This window comes from Hippoglossus stenolepis, chromosome 24, assembly GCF_022539355.2.
Source record: "Hippoglossus stenolepis isolate QCI-W04-F060 chromosome 24, HSTE1.2, whole genome shotgun sequence".
Lineage (NCBI taxonomy): Eukaryota > Metazoa > Chordata > Actinopteri > Pleuronectiformes > Pleuronectidae > Hippoglossus > Hippoglossus stenolepis.
In genome coordinates this window covers 1,545,303-1,570,035 of record NC_061506.1, presented here as the reverse complement: position 1 = coordinate 1,570,035, position 24,733 = coordinate 1,545,303, and the positions used below count along the sequence as shown (strand labels likewise).

The following is a 24,733-nucleotide window of genomic DNA, read 5'->3' as shown; positions in this document are numbered from 1 at the left end:
ACACAAAAACTATTCAACCATCTTCCATGAAACTTTGTGGAGGGCTGCAACACCTTGAGTGACTGATGTCCAGGAATTTAAAGTGAATGTCAACGTGGTTTTAAAAGGAGACTATGGATGTGTGGGCTCTACTCATTTTAATTTACTTTTAATTAATTTATGGCCTATTTCCTTTCTCAACCTGTTTTTAACGTCACTTTATAAATAAATCTGAATTAATTTAACTCAGTTTGTTTCCTCCTGTGTGTCCCTGTTTGACCACCAGGGGGCTCCAGAGCCCTCGTTTTCAACAATTTAGAACAAAATCCTCACCTGCATATTTCTGACTCTATAAAACATCCTGGAATTAGAGTAATAAGCGTAACCAGGGATTTTTTTATCCTTTTACAACCACTTGTCTTTTATTTTGCAGAGGTGCAGCAGCCTGATGCTTGTTAACGTCTCCACAGCTGCACATTAACATCCTCTCTGCCCTGCTCCTCTAACTGGGAGGGCTTCACTGGGTTGGCTTTATGAGGCCTATGCACTGGAATGAAGATTTGTGCTCGTGCACTAAAGTGGACGACTGCTCTGACATCCCCCAGAGGCTGCATCCTCGAGGCTTCTTCTTTGTCCCACATCTTTAGGCTCAGGAGTTGGTGAAAGGTCAGTCGCTCAGATTTCCTCCCAGAACAGTGAACACTCGGTGGTAACCAGTGGAAATGAAGGAGATGATAACACGTCTGAGTCTCTGGAGGTTTGTGATCTCTCGCCCTCTGTTCCCGGACCTGAAAGGATTCCCGCCCTCGCCTCCTCGCTCCTGACACGGTAAACAAAGCAGATGAGCGGAGGTCCCTCATCAGCTGCAGAGCCAGCGTGTTTGTGTGCACGTCATTAGAGCCGGGCAGAGGTGGGCCCTTATTATTTTTAATAATCTCCTGTTTTCTGCTGCTTCTTAACCCCGAGAGATCTTCAGTCCGCTCTTCCTCCTCAGTGATCGTCCTTCCTCCTCAGTATTCAGACTTAATGATGCTCTGTCACGCTGATAATGGACCCAGAGTTCACACTTCTACACTCACACACACAGACACACACAACTGAGCTGCAGCTGCTCTTCTTCATCCTGATTCTACAACTCTCACAAAATGCTAAATGACGACGCACCGCTGCATCTGGAGTGGAAACGGTTCCTTGGAAACAGGACTGTGGCTCAGCTGGGCCGTGGAAATCTGTCTGTCTGCAAAAGAGTCAGAGATAATAGGGGACGCGAGGGCAGGTTGCAGGAGAAGGAGCCAGCACAGTGTTCTACATGTGTGTGTGTGTGTGTGCACAGTCCTCATGTCGCCTCTTTGCTAGATGACCTGACGTCCACTGACATCCTTCTCTCATCCCTTCATCCTTCCTTTGTCCCTTCATCCTCCTTCCCTCATCCTTTCATCCTCCTCTGTGGTCCTTGCTCGTGAACACAGGTTTAAATCAGTTATTTCATATAAATCAACAGTTTCAACATCTAAAAGTTAAATTCTTTGTCCCCGAGTGACGACATGAAATCCATCTGAGTTTTTCTGCAACATTTATTTACATCACACGGCAGCGGGACAGTGAAACTCTTCACAGAAGACCAACATTCATCATCTCACATCATATCAAAACAAGATGGAGCCTCGGTGCAGTTACAGGAGAGCGAGTTCATCTCCACAGCAAATTCAACACATGTTCATATTGTTACTGTACAGATTCAAAAAATAAGGCAAAGCATTGAAATCATCGAGAGGGAATTTAAATGTGTACATTTCCTAAAATGCTGAAAATATGGAAATATGATCCATATGTTTTTATATTACTCAGCAGGGGCTTCATGCATCAGTGGCTATGATCTGGACGTTAACATTTTATTCTCTTTAATTCTAAATAAATACAAACTTCTGATTTCACCCTGAAGAGATGATTTTGTGCTTTAGCTTCTGACACATTTTGTTATAATTGACTTTACATGTTTCGCTCTATGACAGTTTAATATCTCATTTCACAGAGTAACAGTTTAGTGTCGCTAACAAACTGTTCGTATGGAAGAATCAACTCAAACGCAGTATAACTTCATATCCCCTGTAGTAAAACTTCAATCAGTACTGTGTGGCAGTGGAAAATATGCAGAAATAAGCTCAGGAACCTTGTTTATCAGAATCAAAGAGTCTCCATCACTGTAAAATATGAAGAATATAAGTTTAGCTTTGTAAGATCACTTCTGTTATATTAAGTAAAAGCTTCTTTTCCACAGTAGCGTCGACCTTTTACAGCTTGTTTCAGATCAGCGTCTTCACAGACAGCAGAGGAGTGAAGAGTCGCTCCCTGACGCTCACGCAGCAGCTGCAGCTCTGCAGAGTCGTTCCGTGGTCGTGATGTCACCTCAGCTTGTTCTGCTCCCTCGCAGCAGCAGCAGCAGCGACCGCAGCCTCCAGCGTGAACCTGCGACGAAAACACACCAGATAAACCGTTCATTCAGTCTGTACGAGGCTAAATACACCAACAGGCTGTTCAGGCTCTTCCAGAATCAACCCACCGGGACGTGGCTCACTCTGAAGCCTCAGTTTGACGTTGTGTTCGGCGCCATCTTGGTTTTTAGGACCAGAAGTGACCATATTTGGAGGAAAAGCAAGAGCGACAGATAGAAACTAATTGAAGTGAATATGAGGGAGTGTAGAGTGGACGTGTGGTGGGAGCGTCTACGTCAGCGGGAGGAGGGTCAGTGGCAGCAGGAGAACGGTCAGGAGGAGGCGACGGCTCCTCTGGGGTTGTGCCGCCGCCGAGGGGACGGGGCGCTTCCTCTTGGGCCCGTTGCAGAGCGGCGTGTTGCAGCAGGAGATGCAGACGGAGTTCAACCTCCCGGTGCAGAACTGCTGGTAGCCGGAGGAGGCGATGAGGCACGCCCCCGACGAGGCACACGACTTCCTGTAGTGAATTCCTGCAAAAAGGGGAAAAAGAAAGACGGGAGGAGTTTAGAGTTTCTGATCTTTTTGAGTTCGTCACGTTTGCAAAAGACAAACTCATTTGTCTCCTTGCTCAGATTGAAGCTGCAGCGTTTCACTGCTCCACAGGGATTCAGGGCTGTTGACTCGCTGTCGCCTCCTTTTCACTGATGTGCATCTTAGTCTAATTCATGCTCGTGTGAAGACAACTCTTATTGTGTGGAGCTGTGACTCTCTATTGTTCTCCAGTGAGCGTCCTCCATATTGCTGCTGTTTGTTATAGCAGCTGCTTTATAATTTATGAAGGATTCTTATTGTGTTATTTATCTTGTGCTTTCGTTTGAATTAAATTTCCTTTTGCTGGACAAAGAAAGAAAGTTGAGATCAAATCAGATGAATTGAGTCTGTGCCGGCGGAGGGAGGCTTTTTATTGATGAAGGAGCAAAACTCAAAGTCTTTGTGTTCCTGCGTTTCCTCCGTCTGCAGCTTCTCTGACGCAAACATCCAACATCTGAGGTCTCGCTCAAGGACGTGGTCACAAAGCTGCAGCCGCCGAGTCCACAGATCTTCAATCACCAGACCGTGAGTCACAACCTGCTGCTCACACGCGTGTAGGAGTCAACACGACAAACACGTTGACCTCCGGCTGCTGCTAAAGGAAAACGTTTCAAAGAAACAGATCGTTTGGGCCCAAATATCTGAAATGAAATGATCTGGACTTTTTACTGAGTCTCTGGTTTCTTTAAAGCTGCAGGAAAACACACTAACAGGAAACTGTGTGTGTTTGAATTCAAGTTAATCATGTGTGTGTTTGTTTATCAATTAAAAAACAAATGAAAAATAAATTAATTCTGTTTTTTTTCAAATTAAATTCATCAATCCTGCTGATACAACTCGTTAATTCTAATTCGGACAAACGTATTATTTGTGTTTTACCAATTCAAGTTAATTATTTGAAGTTTTCTCTCCTCGGTGCATTTCAAATGAAAATCACTGGTTTTAAACCGACTCTGACTCGGACCTGGATCCTTCAGAGAATATGAGAAACCATGAAAACCTTGTTCCTGCTGCACACGATCCTCCAGAGATTTATCTTATTCATGGAAAATAGAAAACTATGGATCCACTGCAGCTGCAGAGTCACTTCGACGTGACCGACAACGACGGGTCCATGTGTCAGACTCGTTTTCTGTCTCCTATTAAATCTGTTAAATCCTTTATTGGAAATCTATATATTCTGAGACGGTTACAAACAATAACACGGTCATCGATATTAAATACAAATGGAATCATGCAAGAAATTCTGAAATAACTTAATCTGATCATTTTATTACTCAGCAACTTTCTCTGATTCTGTTCTAACTAACTAAGAACTAACTAATGTCCCGTCTGCTAACACGGAGGAGGCAGGGTTCATGCCCTATACTGCAGCCAGCCACCAGGGGGCCTCTTACCGTCGGGTTTGACCAGAACCTCCTTCTGGCACATGTCCTGCACGTTGACGGTGCAGTTGACGATGAACTCTGGTGTGGAGCAGTCGTTGTGCTTCATCTCCTCACACTGGAAACACTGGATCTGAAGAGCATCTCCTGAAACCACACACACAATCAACACACACACCCGCCCCCCCGTCACATCGGCTCTGGGAAGACATCACACGGGACAACGTTTCGCAGAATTTAAGGAAATTAGCCTAAAATCTGAAGCAGAACTGTTTGTGCAGAGTCCACTGCGTCCCTGCGTCCCTGAGTCCCTGGAGGGATGAAGGATGTTCTGCAGCCCACCAGGGGGGGCTCCGGGGGCCCATGCAGGCAGAAGGGACCCGGGGGCCCCACCTGGCCGCTGCTGATGTGGACTCACACTTTGTTTGAACGTCCCTGCAGCCGACATCATGCTCAAACCCTTTCAGCTGCAGTGACTCATCTACATTTGGAGATAATAAGCTCGTCTCTCCCAGACGGAGGAGAACTAATCTCACGTGGACAGTAAATCCAGGAGGTGTTAACTCGCAGGAACGTGTGAACCAGGGCTCTGTGACAAATCCAGCCCATAATATCATGTTTAACCTGCAGCAAGAACAAGATCTGCTCATTAGCTCCAACATAAATAAAGCAGATCAACAAAAAGAAAGCTCCTTTCTTCCGACTTCATTCCTCTTCTCTCTCATCAGGACTTATTATTCCTCCTGAGTGCTTCATCAGCTTTTCTCCACAATATTCCACGTATTTGTTTCTGCACATTTTCTTCCCGGGGTCAAGCTGCACAAGCGTTTCTATAGATTGAGATTCATGTGCAACAGCCTTGGATGAAGCTGCAAACCGGACTGAGAGAGAGAAAGAGAGAGAGAGAGAGAGAGTGCAGCGTCATGGTCTCCGTCCTCTGCACAGCGTTGAGGGACATCACTCCTCAGGTCCTGTCCTCCTCAGAGCTCTTTATTGTCTGCGTCGTGAGAGGTTATAGATTCACACTGAAACACAGAGAGCTCCCTTGAAACTCCACTTCAACCTGCCTGGTTTCACAGGTGATGAAGATCCTTTAGCTCGTGTGAGGAGGTCAAACTGTGAGTGTGTCACTGCTGCAGCTCCTGCAAACTTTATCTGATGCACATTAAGCTGCAGGGACGAGCTGTTCATGAAGCTGAGCCTCCGTCAGGAAGAACATCCACAGAAGACACGAGGCCGAGGATGGAGAACTCTGCTCCGCTCTGAAACCTCCAGGAACAAATGTCCTCGGTGCCTCACAGCTGAAGGTGACGTGTGACTGAAGCTCTGATTCACACAAAGCTGCAGGAGAATCACTGATCAACACGTTCAAGCGTTTATTACAAACCCTCATTTCTCATGTATCACAGCTGCGTTCAATCAAAAAGCTGCTGCAAACAAACCTGCCCTTTAAATGCAGATCCCCCCCTCAGGCCGATCCGTCCCCACCGGCACATTTCACAGGAGTAATTATTGAAATGGCACCAATCATCCATCTAAACTCCAACATGCTGATAAAGGTCCAACGCAGCTTAATTACTTCAGAGTAAGCAAATGCCTGAAACCTGCATCCATCCATCACCTGGAGGAGGGAGGAGGTCCGGCACCTGAACTCAGAGGACCGGGTTTGGAACCATTACTCAACAGGAGAGAGGGAGAACTGGACAGAACCATAATCCCATCATAGGAAAACATTATTATGAGAATTCAAATGCAGAGAAGCAGCTGGTTCACATCTAACGGGTTTTCTCTCTCCCTGAGCCAGAAGGCGCAGAGGACTCACTGCGCCTCCTCTGCGCGTAAACGCGTCTCCAACGCACGCAACACGACGAGTTTCCACACAAACAGTTTCCAGCCTCAGACACAAACACGGGAGGAGGAACTCCGCTTCGGATTCCTACGTCCGGATAAAGTTGGAGCGGAACATCTGGAGTTGCGTAGTTTTAAATCCGTGCGCAACCAGAACCTGCCCGTTGCGCACGGATGGAAACAGAAGCAGTTGCGTGTTTCTTTTTGGGGGTGGGGGGCACGTGCCGCACTCACCTGCGTCCACGAGCGCTGCGAGGAAAGTCGCAAAGAGCAGGAGACGCATCCTCTCCCTCAAGCCGCGCGGGGAGGAAACATCCAGACCAGCTCGCTCACAGGAGGAGGAGGACGAACCCGCGCACGGATCCGTGCATGGTGCTCGGTGCGGGGAGGGGAGTGAGGCTCCGTGGAGGGGGAGAGGAGGGAGAGGGAGAGAGAGAGAGAGAGAGAGAGAGAGAGAGAGAGAGAGAGAGAGAGAGAGAGAGAGGGAGAGAGAGAGAGAGAGAGAGAGAGAGAGAGAGAGAGGGAGAGAGGGAGAGAGAGAGAGGGAGAGAGAGAGAGAGAGAGAGAGAGGGAGAGAGAGAGAGAGAGAGAGAGAGAGAGAGAGAGAGAGAGGGAGAGAGAGAGAAAAGGAGCACGTGACGCGCGCGCACACATCTCTGACTTCATGAGGAATAAAAGAGGATTTGAACTCTTCGCTGCAGAGATTTTTATTCATTTATATTGTTTTTAACCCTCATTTCCCTTATTCTATATTTTTATTATAGAGCCAATAACATCTTCAGTTGGACCGTTATTACTTAATAATCCCTTAATTCTCTACGGTGACCTTTTCTGATATATTAATTATATCTAAGAATATTTTACTTGTGTTTTCTAGATAGTTTTAAGTATTTTTAACATTTGGTGTCACTTTAATATTCAGTGAAATGTTTTTAACTTATGTTTCCAATGAATTAACACGTTTAACATCTTCTGTGTTTTCTGATCAATTAATAACCAATCAATCAATCAGCCCCCCCCCCCACACACACACAATACATTGACCTCATCTGGTGACGAATCATCCGCGTACAAACTCATTTCCATCAGTTTCACGCACGTAATTGCGCGTCAGGGGCCTGATGGATCCCTCCGCGGTGCAGCGGCCTGAGAGCGGGACTGGAGCCGAGCTGGAGCCGCCTCACGCGCCTCATCTCCGGCTGACACAGTGTGATTACACACGGTGCCCCCGGGGGTGCACACACACGCACACACACACACACACACACACACACACACACACACACACACACACACACTGCAGGTTGCAATAGGAAATAGTTTCTCATATTTATTTAGGAAATAGTTACATAAAATATAGCATTAAAGTCTAGTGTAACAGACAGAATTGCACACAGTAATAATAATAATAATAATAATAATAATATTAATAATCATAAAGTAACACTGCTGGCAGCCATTTCTCTTGACACAGGAAGCAGGGACATGGAGGAGACAGGTGACAGTCACACTACAGTCCCGACACACAGTACAAAATGTGGGTATAAATACTGGACATCTAGAAAAATACACAAGTCCTGTGCAGACTCTCTTCATACAATATTAACAGTTTCATAGAAAACACACAGTCGCTCCCATGATTAGCACCAGCTGCTCAAAGTCCAGGTAGAAATTTGGCGAAGCGTCAGCCTAAGGTTCAAAATATGTCCTTAAAATAAAGTGATAAAATATTTGAGTATTAGCTCTTATTGGTCAAAATAAAGACTTTTATTATTATCGTGACGTTTTAAAAAGAATTCCTTAACAAACAGCAGAGTTCAAATAAAAGCTCGGTCGAGAGATCGGCAAACGATTTACATCTTTTTCTTTTTTATTGTCTCATTTGCATATATCCATCAGCAATGCCCCATTCTGATATTAACTTATAGTCATTTGTATGTACAACATAATATACAGCTATGAACTGAGGTTTGGAGAGTTCAGGTTCTCTACGACAGACTGAGTGGAAACTTTCATCTCAAATATAAAAATCCCAAAAGGAAAAGACGACTTGAGTTGTGTTGGTGTTTTCCTGACGGCTGAATTTTTTACAATCTACACGAGTCCAGTTTGTTCCCTGAGCTACGAACTACGACACTCGAGCCAAAGTCGTGTGTTGTACCTGTGTTTCATTCAAAGACAGCGTTAAAGTACCGCGTGGAAACGCAACGCGCTGCGTCGTCGTGGCGAGAGCAGAGCTGTGGAAACTGAGTCGTGTTGATGTGAGACGACGCTCGAGGAGCTTTATTCACTGGCTTCCTGTCGCTCACACACGAGAGACGAGATTGGCAACGGGTTCATAAGATGAGCAGAAGTTGATTTGTAGAAAATATTGCTTTTTAAAAAGAAGAAGAACCAGGTTTTTTTTTTATTCGGAGTTGCGGGCGATGAACTTAGCAGCAAAACATCAAATGAGCCCCGGGTTTCGGTTGATCCGTCAGTGTTGCTTCATCACTGCTTGCTAGTAACTCACTTTGCTCTCCTCACACACTTTGTCCAGTTCCTGTTACAGTGCAATGATAAGAGGTTCCCCGGCGTCGGGGAACAAGGGGAACGTTGTGTATCGCTGTCCAGTCCACGGCACCCGGACGAGCTACAGTCCTGGTTCGTCCTCGTGTCCTCGTGTCCGCTAAGTGCTTCGTGTTGTGTGTCCAGAGGTCGCAGCTGGAGAACGACGCCTCGGTCCGCCCGCCGGCCTCCAACCCATCACTTCATGGAATCTCAGGAGGAAGAGGAGGAGAACTGGGAGTCTGTGAAACCAGACCTGAGGCCCTACACGTCATTGGATCCCTGACTGGTGCAGGAGGAGAAGCTGTCGTACAGCGAGTCGCTCAGGGAGCCGGGGGCCTTGCTGGAGAAGCTGGAGGACGAGGGCTCGTCCACTCTGCTGCAGTCCTCCGTGCTCCTCCCTGCATCTGCCTGGCAGACGCCTCTGTGGCCGCTGGTGTCGGGATAGAGGCCAACGCCGCCGCCGCCGCCGGAGCTGCTGTGGTTCAGCTTGTTCAGGGACTCCAAGGAGAAGTCCAGGGAGCTGGGCTGGTTGGCACCGGCCGGCGTTTTCTCCAGGGGGATCTCCTTCTGCGGAGAAAGAGAAACAATACTCAGTCTCAGCTGGATATTTACTGTGCACGTCTGACTCTGCACCGCGTCGTGCTGCAAAGCAATAAGACGCACGACACTGATCTAGATGTTTATCACGCTCCAGGACCTAATGTGCGTCCTGGGTGTTGGCAGACGGGCACCTCGGGGCGTCCGGGCTCACCCACTCTCCCCGTTATATTAACTGTGCATTATTTCTTTTCGTCTGTTTTATAGATCAGCGTCATCAGGACGGTTTCACTCAGGGGAAGCGCTACAGCTGGTTTCTGTGAACGCTGCTTCAATTAGCACGACTCGTTTCATCCTGAGCGACCAGAGCCACCACGTGTCGCAGCAGTTTAGAAAGTAGGATGATTGAAAAATGATTTTATTGTTTTGTATTGTACTTATTGTGGTTTCATCTCCAGAGGAAGTCGGAGCGTGTTGGTCTCCCGCCTTCAGGCTCCGCAGCGATTAGACGAAGGTGCAAAGGTCGGTGTTTACCAACTGCTTCTTTACGGCTAATGAAACAACACACAGACCTAAAAATAGTCCCTTGTTGTTTATGTGGTGACGACTCTTTGAGTTTTTCCTCAAACTGCCCCTCGGGGAGACGGTTACCGTGGCAATCAGCGGCAAACACCTCCTCAGAGGCTGAAACTAAACCCTCAGCCTCCACTCCAGCCCTTCAGGTGTTTCTGCAGGTCGGTGCACTGAGGAGGAGCCGCAGGGTTCAAGCTGCCTCTGGGGAAACACGGACGGTTTAGCATCTTGCTGCGAGGCGTTATCTCCCCGTCAGACACCGACCCACAGCGACTCAGGATCACAGAAACGTGGGACGTGGATCTGAGCCAGGACGCAGCTCTGAGGTTCCTCACGATCCAAATACTAATGCAACACTCCTCATTGTGTTGTTTCCTCATCACGTCACGTCGTGTTTTGCTGCAGAATCAACCTCACGCCTTGAAATCCCACCGAGCTCCATTAATGTGAACCCAGGTGACCTCTCTCAGCAGAAACCCGTGGACGTGCGAAGGACGAGATGTGCCCACAGGTGAGAAGTGACTCCCACATGAAATGTTGAGCAGGACTCTGCAGCTGCTGAATTCAGATCAGCTGCAGCTTCACAACACAGACGTTAAAGTTGTTGTGTTTCTGGCTGAGAGCGTGATGGGGATCAGTAATCACCAGATGTGTGCGACGGTGAGAAAGCGTCTTCCTCTGTGTCTCCTTCGGCTCGGGAAACAGGAGGTAAGAAGAAAGGACGGCTGAGTTGTCGCTGATTGGATTTGATTTTCGGAGGAACACAATTACCAGCAGATCGAACCCTCCCCTGCGAGCTCGGCCCAAAAAAATGATGGCTGCGCTCGGAGGCTGCAGGCGGACGTCTCGGTGAGAGCTGGAGAACACGAGGGGCCGAATCAGTGAGTCTGCGTCACATGTCAGTGACGAGCTGCAGAGGCTCGTTACAAACCCTCTCTAAACCTACACTTTCTTTACTGATTCAAATGAAATACGTTTTATTGTCCCAGACGATTTCCTGGTTCCTCTCGACTCCTCAGCACCATCAATCCGTGGAGCTTCTATTCCTGCTGCTCATATTTATTTCTGCTGTCACATTGTTGCGGTTGTGTCTTTATCCACTGGCCCTGTTTCAAATCACAGCTGAAACGTTCCCTCTGCATGTAATCATCGCCCGAGGTAACAAGCTATTACGGCTCCAGAGGAGACGCTGCACATGCTGATTGGAGGAGCACGAACACAGGAGTCTAAGTTCTCATGTTGTTCTCCTGCAGCCGAGCAGGAGAAACAGAAGAGGAAACAGAGAGCGAGGGAGAAAAGTTAGTCTGTGAAAAGGAATTCAAGGAAAGGAAAAAAAACAAATGTGAGGAATCTGTTTAAAAGAGAAGCGAGAGAAGTGAAGTATGAAGAGCAGACGGAGAGAGTTGTGCGGAAATAGAGAGGAAGACGAGGGAGGACACGCGGGAGAAAGAGAGAGTGAGACGGAGGAGAGGATAGGAGGCGAAGGGGGCGGGGGCCGCCGTTAGCAGGGCTGTCAGGTGCTGTCAGGATGATGAATGGGAGGCCAGCGCGGGCTGTGAGGGCTCTGATGGGAGCCGCTGAGCTTTACATCACTCTCCTGAGTGTTTGTGAAAGGTTATTAAAAGAGCTTAAATCACCGGCCGCTGACACCGGCCCGCTACCGACCACGAGAACTTGCCCAAACTGCGGCCAATGACAACGTCCCTGGAGTCGAAAGCTGGCGACGCAGGTAGGAGGCGGGTGAAGAGGCGACGACACGCAGATGGATCGTCTTCTTCAGGAGAACCACGCAGGGTAAACGGGTTCAACAGGCGTCATCCATCATTACAGCTGCTGCTCAGCTCGGAGTCAGAGTTGAGATCCTCTTCAGAGGGAAATGAAACTGGACAACCAACCGGCTCAGTCGATAGTTCGGAGGAAGTTTTATCTTTATATTGTTTGGGCTTTAATTGAGCCTTTAAAGTCTTTTTTCTTTGAAACGCAGACGGATGTTTCTCATATTTCCAAAGTCGAGTTCATTTTGAATCAAAATAGTTTAATTTCTAAACTCAAATTCCTCTATTTGTGTTTTCTTCTTATTCATAACAAAGTTCAGGGTTAAACTGTAAAATACCTTCAAATCCTTTTCTGTGAAGATATGAAATAAAGACTCAATATTCTCCAGAATATGAGAAACTGTATCGAGTGCCGTGAAATCACAGTGTAGGTTTAAACACAGGTTCCTTCAGCGTGTTCTCAAGTGATTCGTCCTCTGAAACACAGAATTCACTGAAGGTGAACGGAGCTTGTTGTGCCTGGTCCATTATAAATTGATACCACAGCCCCCCCGGTCGCAGAGGCACAAGATGGCAGCTTCTCTCTCAGCTTGTCTTCTTTGCAGAGAGAGGAAGTGGAGACGCTCCGGTCCTGTTGAACGACATCATTATTCTAATCAATTGGTTGTTAATGTATTAGAAATTATTCAGATATGATCTCTTCTTCTCCTCCTCCTCCTCCTCTCACACTTGGTTGTTTTTGAACTCGTGTTGAGTCAGAGCCTCTTTTCCTTTTTTTCAGATTATGGATTTTTGTATGAGGGTGGGTGTCGGGGGGGCGGCAGCAGCAGCAGCAGCAGCGTTGGAGAGTCCGTCCCCAGGAGCCGTGTTGGCCGGCTGGAGGCCATTTCATGCTCTCTGATCCTCATTTGTCATTCAGCAGCGTTAAATACTTGTAGGCAAATACCTGCTGACACGAGGGGGCGCGGCGATCGAAAGCAATTAGGGCGTTTTTCTACTCCTATGAAAATCTGCAAACAATTCTAACGGAGGAGAGAACCTCAGAGTTCAGAGTTTCAGAGGTAGAGTCGACATTGTAGCTTCATTTATTCATCTTAATGTTTCTGCTGAAGGAAAACGATCATCCAGGCGAGGGGCGGAGCCTGTGGAGCAGCAGGAGGCCGGACATGACGTCTAGACTCTGCTGTGGAAAGATCAGAGCTGTTCCAGATGTTTTCCAGCTGTTTTCTTTGTTACTTGGGCTTTTTCTTTGTGCAAGGCTGCAGAAAGAAAGGCTCTCCACCTGAGAGCTGCCTGGATTTTGATTTGGCCTCCGTGAAATGAGCAAACTGATTCAGGCCACACTGCATTATCTCCTTCAGATGGTAGAACGAGGCAAAACAATCAATAAGAACTGACGTCAAAACTTCAAAATGCTGCATCAAAGTTTTCCTCTAACGAACTTCAGGAGAAGTGTCACGTCACACGTGTGGTAATACTCACACTGAGTCGGTCTCCTGCTTTCCCATCCAGCGACGACTCTTTGTGCAGCAGGTTGTACTGAGACATCCTCCTGCCGTCCAGCTCCAGGTGGGAGAACACGTCGTGTGGGTAGAAGTCCATGATGGACAGCGGCTTCTCCACGCCGCTCCTCGTCAGCGTCTCCTCGTTCGGCTCCACTGCACACGGGGGGGAATTTGTCAGAGGAGAAAATAAGAATGTGAAATTATAAACGACCTGAAGCTGACGAGGACGGGAAGTTTCGTTTAAAAGTTTCCAACCTGAGTCGCTCCTCTTGGTTCTGTGGACGAGGGTCCGCTGTGGCGAGCCCAGAGCGCTGCCGCTCTCCTCCAGCTCGGTCTCGGTGTCGCTGCTGCTGCCGCCGGAGTACGTGCACACTCGCAGAACTCGATCCTGTGAGCAAAGACAAAGTCGTTTTTAAACATCTGTAAAAACTCACACTAAAGTTTGTCACTTTACCCTCATAAATAAAACTTTACTTCTCATTTCAATGGACATTCTGAGGAAACTGATGTATTTTCTGAACAAATCAAAGTGGGAGACGACCCTCTGATTGGTTCATTGTGTGGTTTATGCCTTTTTGAACCAGGTGCAGTGACTCAGTGTCTCCTTTCATCTTGTAAATCTGTTCTTATAGAGAACTTACACCAGGAATATCGTAGTCCTTGTTTTTCATCTTCCTCTCGGTGTCTTTCTCTTTGTCGTCTGTGGAGTCGTTGCTCGGTGGAACACAAAGACTCGACCTCTTCGTCCTGACGGCGTCTTTCAGGAGAAAGAGACAAAAGAGAAATGAGTCATGGACGTGAACAGTAAACCACACACACACACGCACACACACACACACACACACACACACACACACGGCCTTGTGGTGTCATGCATATGGAGGAAAACATCATTTGAATTCTTCCGCAGTGACAATCGACAGCCTGATGAAACGCAGGACGAGCAGATGCATTCGGCTGAAACCCTCTCAGCCTCCTTCACAACCGTCTCTCTGCATATATGAGAGGAAGCGGCACAATATCCCAGCCATCAAACATTCATGGCATCCACGCCGTCATTGTTCAGAGCCGTGACTTCCACGCCTCTCCGCCGGCCGCCGCCTCAGACAGACGCCGCTTTAATTGTCTCTCAGAATTCAGCTGCGCTACAATAACAGTCTGCGTTTGGCCACTGATCTGAAAAGTCTGCATGGAGACAATAAAAGACCTTTCACCTTCAGCTGGCTTCTCGTATCTTTGTGCTTCTACATAAAGAAGTGATGAAAACTGTCTCTTCTCATCTACCTGGTCCTCGGTGGAGTCTGGACAGGAGCAGCTGTGACTCAAAGTGCTGCCTCTGCAGAGCCTCGAGGTGAAATGGACTCAGGCTAATGTCCTGGAAGCACAAATCCCCGGGTGTGATCCCTCATCCCCGTGTGTTACTGTAGCTGTAATCAGCCATCTGACTGCGCCTCACCCACCACCGCTCTGCTGTGCATCAACACCGGGGCAGACGGCGCTTTATGATCTTTGGCTGTGCTGACACGCTCGTCTAATTGCGTTTGTTAGTTTCCTCGGGGGCCGACGGCAGAGGGCTGCTTTCTGTGAGGACACGAGGATTTGCTTCGTCATCTGGGCCGAGCGTCGGACGTCAGTGTCGACACATCAGCTTCAGAACAAACAGGGTTCTTCAAATCAGGAGGAGAACAAAGCAAACGGGCTCTCGCCTGCCTGAGTGGAAGTGTGTTGACGTTTAAATACTTTCTAAACGAGCTGTGTGAGGATTTCAAGGCTCTGAGATAATAACACGACGACAGTCACATGTTCAGACAAACACTTCAGGTTGTTTTCCTCCTCGGCCTCGACTCAGGAAACCAAATCAAAAAACAAATAAACAGCTGAAGCAGACAGGACAGTGATCGAGGAACATCTGGATGTCCTGTTCTTTCCAGTTCCATTTCAGACAAAGAAACAAGCATCTGCTATTTTCTAAATCCACAGAAACTAACAAAGAGGCCAATCATTACCTGACGTGTTTAATAAACCAAAGCTGCTCAAATCCCTCGCTACTGATTCTGTATATTCACAAGCAGAATGAGTCACAGGTTGAGATTGTTAACGTCGCTCCTGACTCACCTGAGGCTGCGAGTTTGGGCAGTCGGCTCTGGGCGTCCGGGGGGGCGTCGCTGCTGCAGGTCACAGTGGGGTCGGACAGGGAGTGACCCATGCTAGTGGGGGCATGCAGGCGGGTTTTTGGGAGGGAAGGCACTTTCACGTCGGGGTGAGAGGGGTCTGGGTGAGAAGAGGGAGGCTCCAGGTCGAGCTTGGACGAGCCGGCGGTCACCCCCTCGGGGCTGGATTCAGATTTGGGGATGTGGCGGCCGCTGGCCCGGGTGACGGAATCGGGGAGGGGGAAGGTGCCGATGCCGCTGTCCAGGGTTCTCATCTGACAGCCGGAGCCTGAAGTGACAGGGAGAGGAGTGTGATGTCGGGGAGAAGCAGGGAACAACGACAGCGGAGGAGAAAAGGAGGGCTCGGATTTACATGCATCGGAAGGGGTTGTGAGTAAAGAGCGCGTCTGTAGCAGGGTCAACACGGAGCCGGCAGGAGAAGAGAGAAAAGACAAGTGTTTATATTTGAAACATTCAGAAACTTTGCAGAAGTGTCACCTGCACAAAAAACCCCTGCTGCAATGAAAACACAAAAGGGCCGAAACCCGTCTCCTCAGAGTGCATGCTGGGAAGTAATCCAGCGCGAGGATGGCGAGTAGCAGCAGATGGACGTTGTTCAGAAACCAGGAGTCTGCAGATCGTGGACTGGAACAGATGGACGGCTCAGGTCCTTGTAACTGTGACAGACGCCACTTTTTACTGGTGGGTAACTATTTTTGTTTGTTTTGCTTTGGCTGAAGTTGCGAGCCATTATTCTGCATCTCCCACTGCTCCCTCAGAGATGATGAATCCTCTGCAGTTAAAATACTGGTAAGCTAAAAACTCTGGAAGCCGACCAGCGTGTGTTTTTATTCCTGTTTTTGTGTAGGAGGATCGATATTGACAGGCTCGGCTTCTCAACTGTGCAGCTTTGTCTCGATGGAAGGAACAAACACTCTCTCTCCTCACCAGCGTTTCCCTCTATGAATAAAAACTTTTCTCTGAACTCTGAGGGGAATTCAACACAAACAAACAACAGGCACATTTTCAGAATCAGTTTATCCCTAAAAAAACTAAACATTTACACTCGGGCCTGAAGCCGAAGCTATTGATCCGTTTTCTCTTTGGATAAACCGGGCTCGTCTCTCGGCGCCAATCTGCAGCCGACCATCAATTTATTCACCGATGAGGGGGTTTAAGGAAGTTGTTCAAAGAGCTCACGCTGTGTCATTAATGTCAGAATGAGTCGTCAGTGTTGGGGCGTGCACGTGAAGCTGGTTCGCTGCACAGATGGTCTGTTGCATGTGCACATATCTGCACGGGGTCGTCCGGGGCTTTATTTACGAGTGAGTGGAAGAGAAAGGCGGAGAGCGCCATAGATTACACAGCTGTATAATTGAATGCCCAGCCTGGCAGCTCAAAACACCCTCTATGACCAAACCATAACAAGGTCCCCAGTAATCCCCCCCCGGAGGCAACGGCAACTGGACATAATCTAGTTTTTCACGAGCTCCCTATCACTCCTGTTTACAACCTGCAGGGTTCGAGGGGAGCGAGCGGGGCGGTTTCCTGCACCGCGTGAAATTGGCTTCGTGCGACCAGGAGGTGTCGAAGGGAGGAGAGAGAGTCATCAATAACCGGCGTAACCTCGTGGACGAGATATTCCTGTGTCAACGTTCAGGTGGAAACACGAGGAAAAGTGACGCTAATAACACAAAGTCACATTTTCACTGGTATCACACTTTCTTTTGTTTTCTACTTACTTTTAAATCCCCAAATCTAATTCTTAGAAAGTAGGTTTTGAAGTAAATGTGTTTTTTATCGACTGTAAATAAAGATAAACGATGTGAGCACATTAAATGAAAGTTTCTCAAAGATAGTTTCTGTGATTTGAGGTATTTCTCTGGTTTGGCTTTTAATTAGTCACTTGATGATATAATAACAGTGTCTTTGGTTTGTGTCCTGGATATTTTGGTCTTCATTTTGATCATCGATATCATCAACCCCCTGCAGAGGTATTAAAGCTCTCCTCTACTTTGGACCATTAAAAAGTTCTCCTAATATACGATAAGTCACCAGAGGGAACTTAAAAGTCTGCCTCCATAACTTGAGTGTGAATTTGTTTGCATCGTAAACTTCCTGGACATAAACTATTTCCATGATTGATGTGTTTGTCCACTGCTGCGCTTTAGAGAGACGTGACACCAAAGCTGAGGAGCAGGAACCTTTATGAAACATTGAATTCACTCAGCGTGGAAGTGCCTCGCTGGCAGAATATAAAGGGAGCAGCCAGATAATCGGAACACTGGGACAATTAAGCGTTTTATTTTTGGCCACCGTGACTCCGGCGCGACACGAGCGCCGTGAAAAGAGGCTCAGGCCGGAACTCTGTCTTGAAACGATGCGATTAGTTCGGCTGCTTCTGAGCCGAATCTTCAAAATGAGGAGAACGAGTCAGGCTGAGAGCTTGTTTCTGGTTCTGTGGAGATTATTTCCTCCAACACACTGAGCCTGAGAAGTGGAAGATGAGAAGTTTGAGTCCATTTAAAATTTGCCGCAATCCCCACTGTTTGTATATTTTGAGTAGAATCAAACTCATGATAAAATAAACTACTTTTACAGCTAAAAAAATAGCTTTATTGTGATTTTGTTTTGTTGAGACCCTGCAGATATTTGTGCATTTAAGTTATTTCACGTCTTTTTTTATTGTATTTATTGACCTATAACACTAAAGAAATCCTCCATTCCTCGATTCCATCATCTTAGAGCTACGGTATAAGAAAGAGCAGCGGAGAGCGGCCTCGTGTGAGAAGACGAATCCCTCTCAGCTCATCTCACTTCACGACTCTGGAGCTTCATAACCAGAATTAGGTGTCAAGTAGCCGCCTGAGTGACAAACCTGCTGCTGCACATCCACTGAGCAGCAGCTACGCCCCCTCCACCCACTCGCTCTATTACATACTACAACGGGCAGGTTCCTTCCGCTGCTATAACAACAATCATCATCCCATCTCACTGCTTGATTCACTTCCTCAGCTGCTCAGGCATCGTACGACACACATCAATCACATGACGGCGACCGGCGTTCGCGGGCCGCTGCCATTTCCCCACAGTGAACACACGTCTGGCAGGGAGGAATTGAGTTGTCAGACACGTCAGGAAATCACAACTGTAAACGTTAATGCTCCGCTGCACCGCTGGACGCCTGATGTGCCGGTGACAGCTTCTTCGTAAGTGAGATGAAAAAAGACAAATAGGTTTTCACCAGCAGAGGTAAATACGAGCCGCAGCGATTTCAAACAGACAAACGTGAACTTGAGGCACGGGTCAGAAGTTGGTTAAAAAAAAAAGAAAAGAAAAAGAAGTTGTGCAGCAGATGATTTGTTGTTGTGGAAAACGTCCCGACGGTAAATCAGGAGCTTACCGATCATGTGATCCTGACAAGCTGTGTCCTGGATGTGTGCGTCGTCGTTCTCCGCTCGCAGGTTGATCCTCTGAGTCATGAGCAGGGTCTGGAACATCAACAACAACGCACACGTCAAAGAGTGGATATCAAATCCCATGATGCAGCACTAGAATTACAGCCCTGTGGATGTACACCCGTCATTGTAGTGACCTTTGACCAGTAAAATCTCAAAACACCATGATATACAATACAAATAAGTATCTTTTATGAGTTACATTATCTCTTTTGAGCTAATTTGCAGAAGAAAAGCCAGATTGAAAGAATCGGCTGCACTAACGACAGATTCCTGTGTTTCTTTCCAGATGAGCTTTGTCGTATTTCGCTCAAAAGGAGCCGAGGTGATTGTCGTTCCCTCCTGCCTGAATTTAATTGGGTTATTTAAAAAAAAAAGAGGCCATTTTGGGGTGGTGCGAGAGGAGCTTGTATCATAAAGTGCCGCTCTTTTGTTGTATCTCTGTGGGGAGGAGACAGAGCGTCGGCTCGGCGGACGGCATTAAATGGCAGCTTTGTCGAATTGAGTGGCTGCGATAAGGGCCTCCTCCATGTTATCGAATTCCAACATCGTCCGGATTAAATTTCCTACATTAGGTGGCGAGACTTTCTCTTTGTCGCTCGCCTCCTTTCACTTTCTTTTTTTTCAGCCTCTCAGCCATTTTCAGGCCGTTTGACTGACAGATAATAATGCTAAAGAAAAAAATAAACCCCTCAAGGTCATAATTTGAGCGTCTTTCCTGCAAAGTGAAGGTAAAGACGCTGCAGAGAGAAGCCTGATTTGATTTTGTGTAACATGCATGGCCTGATGGGCTGTGGGAGAAGCAGCCTAAAAGCCCTCAGCCTTGTGGAAACAACAACAACAACACCGGGCTCGGCTGCTTAATGAAAAAGTAGCCGATGAATCGTCGGCTGAGTCAGAAAACAATGTGAATCGATGGGGGGCCTTCGGGGGATGTGCTGCCGCGTCGTGGGTTTGTTAGAGAACACGCACACAGAGTTGAAGTGTGGAAACCTGTGGGGATCTGCATGTGTGTGCAAACAGAGACGAGACGGCAGCAGGCCGAGCTGGACGGAGAGACACTCACAGCCGTATCTGGACAGATCTCCATGTCGCCGTGCTTCTTGGGCGTGGACCCTCCCGGCGGCGGCGGCGCAGACACCGAGTTGCCCTTCACAGCCGTCCTGCGAGGAAAAAACATTTGTTTTCTATTACGTAGGGTCGATTTTTCAGGTATCATTTACTTGAGTATTTATTTTTCTGACGACTTCCCTACTTATACGTCACACGTCAGCCGTGTAACAAGCTGCTTCCCCTCCTGCGATTGTTCGGATACGAACCTGTCGGTTGTGATTGTGCGAGTCGCTGGAACGTGGAGATGCTCTAAGTGACGATGTGTGTGTGGACGCCGCTGCAGCAGCAGCAGCAGCAGCTCACTGTGGAGTCGTAACTCAAACAGACAGATGCTGCTGCCGCCGCTGTTTATCACTTTCTCCGAGCACAGCTCTAGAGCAGCGAGGGCTCCAACTTCATTTGATAGAAAAAAATCTATTTGTTTTTAACTGATTCATCTGTTAACTGACACAAAAACCTTCATTTCATAGAATGAAAATGTGTATTTATATCTTTACATGAAAGATATGTGTATTTACTGTTTTAGTAATTTTAAAATCCACATCATTCTGGGTTCTACTGTCAAACTGATCAGCTCAGCGTTGGATCTGTTTCACACACCTGCCGAGAAGCTCCTTCACGAACTGGTCTTTGCCGATGAACGCCGTCGAGCACTGGATCTGACTGGCGATCTGACCCATCTGATTGTTGCAGTGGTCCATGATGGAGCTGAGCTTATTGTTCATCTCGGACAGAGTCTGCGCCTCCTCGTTCTTCTTCTTGTCCTTCTTCTTGTCAGACTTCATCTGTTTCCCTCCGAGCACCGATCCGATCTTCAGCTCTTTCTTCTCCTCCTTCCCCTTGGGGGCGTCCGCCTTCTTGCCGCCCAGCGCCGGGAGTTTGCTCTTGCGGAGGCCGAACCAGTTTGCCAGCGAGGGCCCGGTCTTCTGTTTGGCCTCGCTGGCGCCGACCTTCCCCTGCTCTTGACATTTCTGCAGGTTCTCCTCGATTCCCATCATGACTTTCTCCTCGATAGTGCAGGTCGTGGGGCTGCCTTTTTTCTCCTCCACATCTGTGGGTTTGTTTGGCGAGTCTGTCTGAGGTTTGACTTCCCTGCTGAAGTCTTGCTCATTAGCGGTGGTTGCTATGCCGACCGTCTCCCGCACAGGGTTTTCTGAGCTGTACACACAAGAGGACGGAGGCTGAAACTGTGGATGAGAGGCCACTTTTGCCGGCTTGCGGATGTTGTTGAAACCGGTCCTGTCGCTGATGGGTAGGCTACGCGCCTCCTTCTGAGAAGGTGAGGTGATGGCCTCGCCTTTCCCTGCGCCCGGCGACCCTTCACCTTTAGGGCCTGACTTTGAGTTTCTCTCAGGAAGAACGTTCTGACTGTTTGACCCCGTCATGCCGCCGTAGTGGCTCAGCCGGCTCCTGGGAGAGTGGACCGGGCTCTCCGCTGACCCGACACTGGGCACCTCCAGGGAGCTCTGCCTGGAGAGGGAGTTCCCGCGTTCCCCTGAGTTGGTGATGATCTGCGTTCGGATCTTTCCTGGCACATCGAGGGCGTTGATGGTGGGCTTCTCGATGTAGTTGGTGCTGAAACTCTGGCTGCGGGCTTTGGCTCCGTTCATCCCCAGGGCCGGCTTTAGATGAGGTTTGGTGGTGACAGATATGGATCTGGAGAAAAGTTGACTGCTCCTTTTCCCCTTGTCGCAAACATCCCCCTCCTCAGCAGCTGCCTCCTCCTGTAACCTTCTCTGGACGTCCCCTTTCCCCTCTGTCATGGGCATCTTGGAGGGGGAATCAATAGCGTACGCCGGCTGCACGCTGTCACACTGCGTCGAGGCATTGGAAGTCACTGTTTCCTTGGAGACTGAGTTGATATGATCTTTCTCTTGCTTTCCTGCTACAGACAGACTATTTTTATGGCTGGGGGGAGATTTTAAAAACGCTTTAAACCCCATCGGGATTCGAGTCTTTGAGGCTTTTTCCGCTGAGTTGGGCGACATCATGACTGCGCTGGGTGGGCTGACGACAGCCGGCAGCTCCGTCTTACTTTGAGGGGTTTCCTGAAACGCTATAGGTAAACTAATAGACGCCTTCTGCACCGAGTGATGCACATTTTCATGGGTTGATGCTCGTTTACTCGCAAACGAGTTCTGGAGCGCGGAGCCTCTGAGGGCGCTGTAGGGAGGAGGGACATTCTTTGAGCCTTTAGGTGCCGTTTCGGGCTCCGGAGCACACCCTGAGTTCGCAGGAGGGAGGTAGTCTTTCGTGGTCATTCGCTTGGAAGTGCCTTTCGTCGATGTCTGAGTCGTGGCGGGGGACTTCTGAAGGTGCTGACTGGTTTTGTCGACCAGTTTCTGAGGTGAAAGTGCAGTCCCGTAGCCGGCATCCAGGTCTAAACAGTCTTTATCCTTGATGGGCAGAGTACTTTGCATATTTGGTAAGAGAGAAGTGTGGTAACTTGGGGGAGGGCCCCTCACAGAGGTGGGTGTGGATTGTTGAGCTGCGCCCGGTTTATGTGCTTGAGGCGACCCTTCGTAGTTTGGTCTGATGAGTAAGGAGGTGGTGCGGCCCGGGGGAGGGGGAGGAGAAGGGGACCTGAGTTTGTTTTTGATGGTTTCACAGTGTTTGTCTCTGGTCGGCTGCTCGACGTTGTCAGCGTAGTCCAGGTGCCTCCTCGACAGGAGCGGGGAACCTGCGGAGGAGGAGGCGGCCTTACTCCACTCGGCCCTGTTGGGAAGTTTGGAGTTCAGCGCCTTCGGGCTCTGTGAAGAGTTTCCTGACGTCTTGATGAACCTGGAGATTTTGAGTGTGGAAGAGGAGGTGGGCTTCTCCTGACCAGAGGGCCCTGAGTTACTCTGTTCGGCGGTGCAGCCCTTGGACAGTCTCAGCGGGGACGCAGAGGGTTTGTTACGACCTGGGATCTTCGAGCCGCCGCACTTCGGACTGGAAGTGTCAGTCATGGGGGGGATCGAGAGGCCTTTGCTAGCTCGGCTGCTCGTGGGTTTGATAAGCTTCTGCTGTGGAGTCAGCTGCATGGATAACCTCTCTGCGCTGCCCTCTCTGCTCGTCCTCCTCGTCCTGAGCTGATACTCGGAGGGTTTTTCTGGAGACTCCAGAACGCTGTAGTTCCTTGTGTTTGCTGCCGTCTGCCGCGTTGGTCTCTCTTGTGGCACCAGCTCCGTGTAATCAGCAACCGCTTTGCCACCTTGCACGTCCTGTCGAGACCCAGCACCTGCTGTGAGTCTCTGAGAACAGAGTTCAATGGGCTCTCCTTCTGCGTCGAATATGGCCAGGATACTTTCTTCAGACTGAGTGTGTGTGGTCACCTTGGGCTCCTTGATCAGGCTGAAGGGTCGCGGCCTCCCGTCCGCAGACTGGGTGCGTCCCTGCTCTCGTCTCAAACACTGCTGGACCAGCAGCTTGGCAGCGTCCCTCGACAGCCTCTTGGAGTCCCTCTCTGCCTGCGCTGGTGGCCGGCTGAAGGACATGTGGACGTCACTGGACTCAGAGGTGAGCTCCTCTGGGTCGTCCACGTCAGAGAGGTGGCGTGGACCCTCGGGATCCGGGGGCTTGTAGTGCAGCTTGGTTGGTCTAGAAAAAGCTGACGTCCGCCCTCCCTCAGGGAGGAAACTGTTGATGAAGCTCATGAGTTTCTCAGGATGCTCTTTGGAGTCATAACCTGGGGGCTGCTTCGTAGCCACGGGACCCGAGTCCCCCCCCCCTCCACTGTCCTGGAGCCCCTCCCAGCTGCATAAGCTCTCTGAGATGCTGCGGGAGCGTCGCTTACAGTAAAACCACCCGTCCTTGGTGGGGATGTTATCTCCACGGCCGGAATGTGCCAGTTCATCGTCTGCATCATCAGAATCATACGTGAACTTCTTGGCCCCCGCAGCAGAGGGCCTCCCCTCCTGCGTGGGCTTGGAAACCCCTTTGCCAGTGCTCTTGACCCCCAGGGAGTAGATGCCCTCATTGGAGTTCATGCAGTCTTTTTCACCGGACCTTGAGACCCTGGATGAGCACGAGGAGCTCCTGTGTTTCCTCCTCTGGAGCTTCCTGAGTCCCTCCAGGATGTTGCTCTCCTTGCGGCGTGTGGGCGCCTGCTCCTCCGGTGCGGCGCAGATGTTACTGGGAGCCGATGAACCCAAACTCAGCCTCTTCTCCCAGGTCAGGGACGACTACAGGGAGGAAAGTAAAGAAAGAAAGGGTCAACGGTTAAAAGAGGCAATAAAGTCAGGAATCTTGTGGAATTGGTGTCAGGGTTTATCGAGTGAGGGTGGGGGCGTACCATTTTTCCACAGGAGCGCCCGTCATTCCAGGTGTACGAGCCGCTGGAGAACTCGCTGCAGGCGCTCGACAGCGACAGCTCGCTGCTGCTGCAGCTGCTGCGCTGGTAAACAGGCGCCGCCACCGTGAGACTCAGCTGGCTCAGACACTTGGTCCCAGGCAGACCGGACTTCCCGTTCGACTGGACCTCCTGAGAGGAGACGTGACGTTAGAGAGACATATCTTGTAACTTGTAACTCATACTCTTTCAGTTCTTAACCTACTCACTACTCATATAAATTATTCAAAATAAAAGTTCTAGCCTTCAGAATAGGAAATAGGATCTATCCACGGTCACAATTTCTCTTCGGTTAATCTCATATAGTGTCACTTGTGTGTATCACTTAACACGTGCTATTCCAGGAGATGTGATTCTCTTGCACATTCAGGTAACGTGAGGATTTATAATTCACAGTATTATTATTTCATTTCCTCAGTCGTCCTGCGAGTTGATCAGGTGACGTTCTCAGAGGAGGAAAAGCATAAAAGAATAGAGCAAACTCATTTTCAGACCTCGATGCATAAT

General features: G+C 48.9%; 2 protein-coding genes across 11 annotated transcripts in view; both read right to left on the bottom strand.

Annotated features, from left to right (window-relative positions):
* Nucleotides 1-1,535: 1,535 nt before the first annotated feature.
* LOC118103178 (ly6/PLAUR domain-containing protein 1) lies at nt 1,536-6,623 on the bottom strand. The gene is made up of 4 exons (XM_035149808.2): nt 6,470-6,623; nt 4,400-4,534; nt 2,540-2,941; nt 1,536-2,445 (listed from the first exon to the last, which is right to left on the bottom strand). Exons 1-3 carry the CDS (start codon nt 6,516-6,518, stop codon nt 2,703-2,705), a joined length of 423 nt encoding a protein of 140 aa, XP_035005699.2. The 5' UTR covers nt 6,519-6,623; the 3' UTR covers nt 1,536-2,445; nt 2,540-2,702.
* A 916-nt stretch (nt 6,624-7,539) lies between these two features.
* The window catches only part of LOC118103438 (nck-associated protein 5), a 106,183-nt gene continuing 88,989 nt past the window's right edge, over nt 7,540-24,733 (bottom strand). For 9 of the 10 annotated variants that reach the window (XM_035150392.2, XM_035150393.2, XM_035150395.2 and 6 more), the window contains 9 exons: nt 24,170-24,358; nt 20,497-24,059; nt 19,850-19,946; nt 18,729-18,816; nt 15,291-15,614; nt 13,817-13,932; nt 13,431-13,563; nt 13,153-13,328; nt 7,540-9,352 (listed from right to left, as the gene is read on the bottom strand). In XM_035150392.2, the coding sequence (XP_035006283.2) occupies nt 9,047-9,352; nt 13,153-13,328; nt 13,431-13,563; nt 13,817-13,932; nt 15,291-15,614; nt 18,729-18,816; nt 19,850-19,946; nt 20,497-24,059; nt 24,170-24,358 (4,992 nt within the window). In that variant the 3' untranslated portion in view covers nt 7,540-9,046. Of the gene's footprint in view, nt 9,353-13,152; nt 13,329-13,430; nt 13,564-13,816; nt 13,933-15,290; nt 15,733-18,728; nt 18,817-19,849; nt 19,947-20,496; nt 24,060-24,169; nt 24,359-24,733 lie in introns of those variants that run through there. The other variant, XM_035150405.2, reaches the window with a different exon arrangement.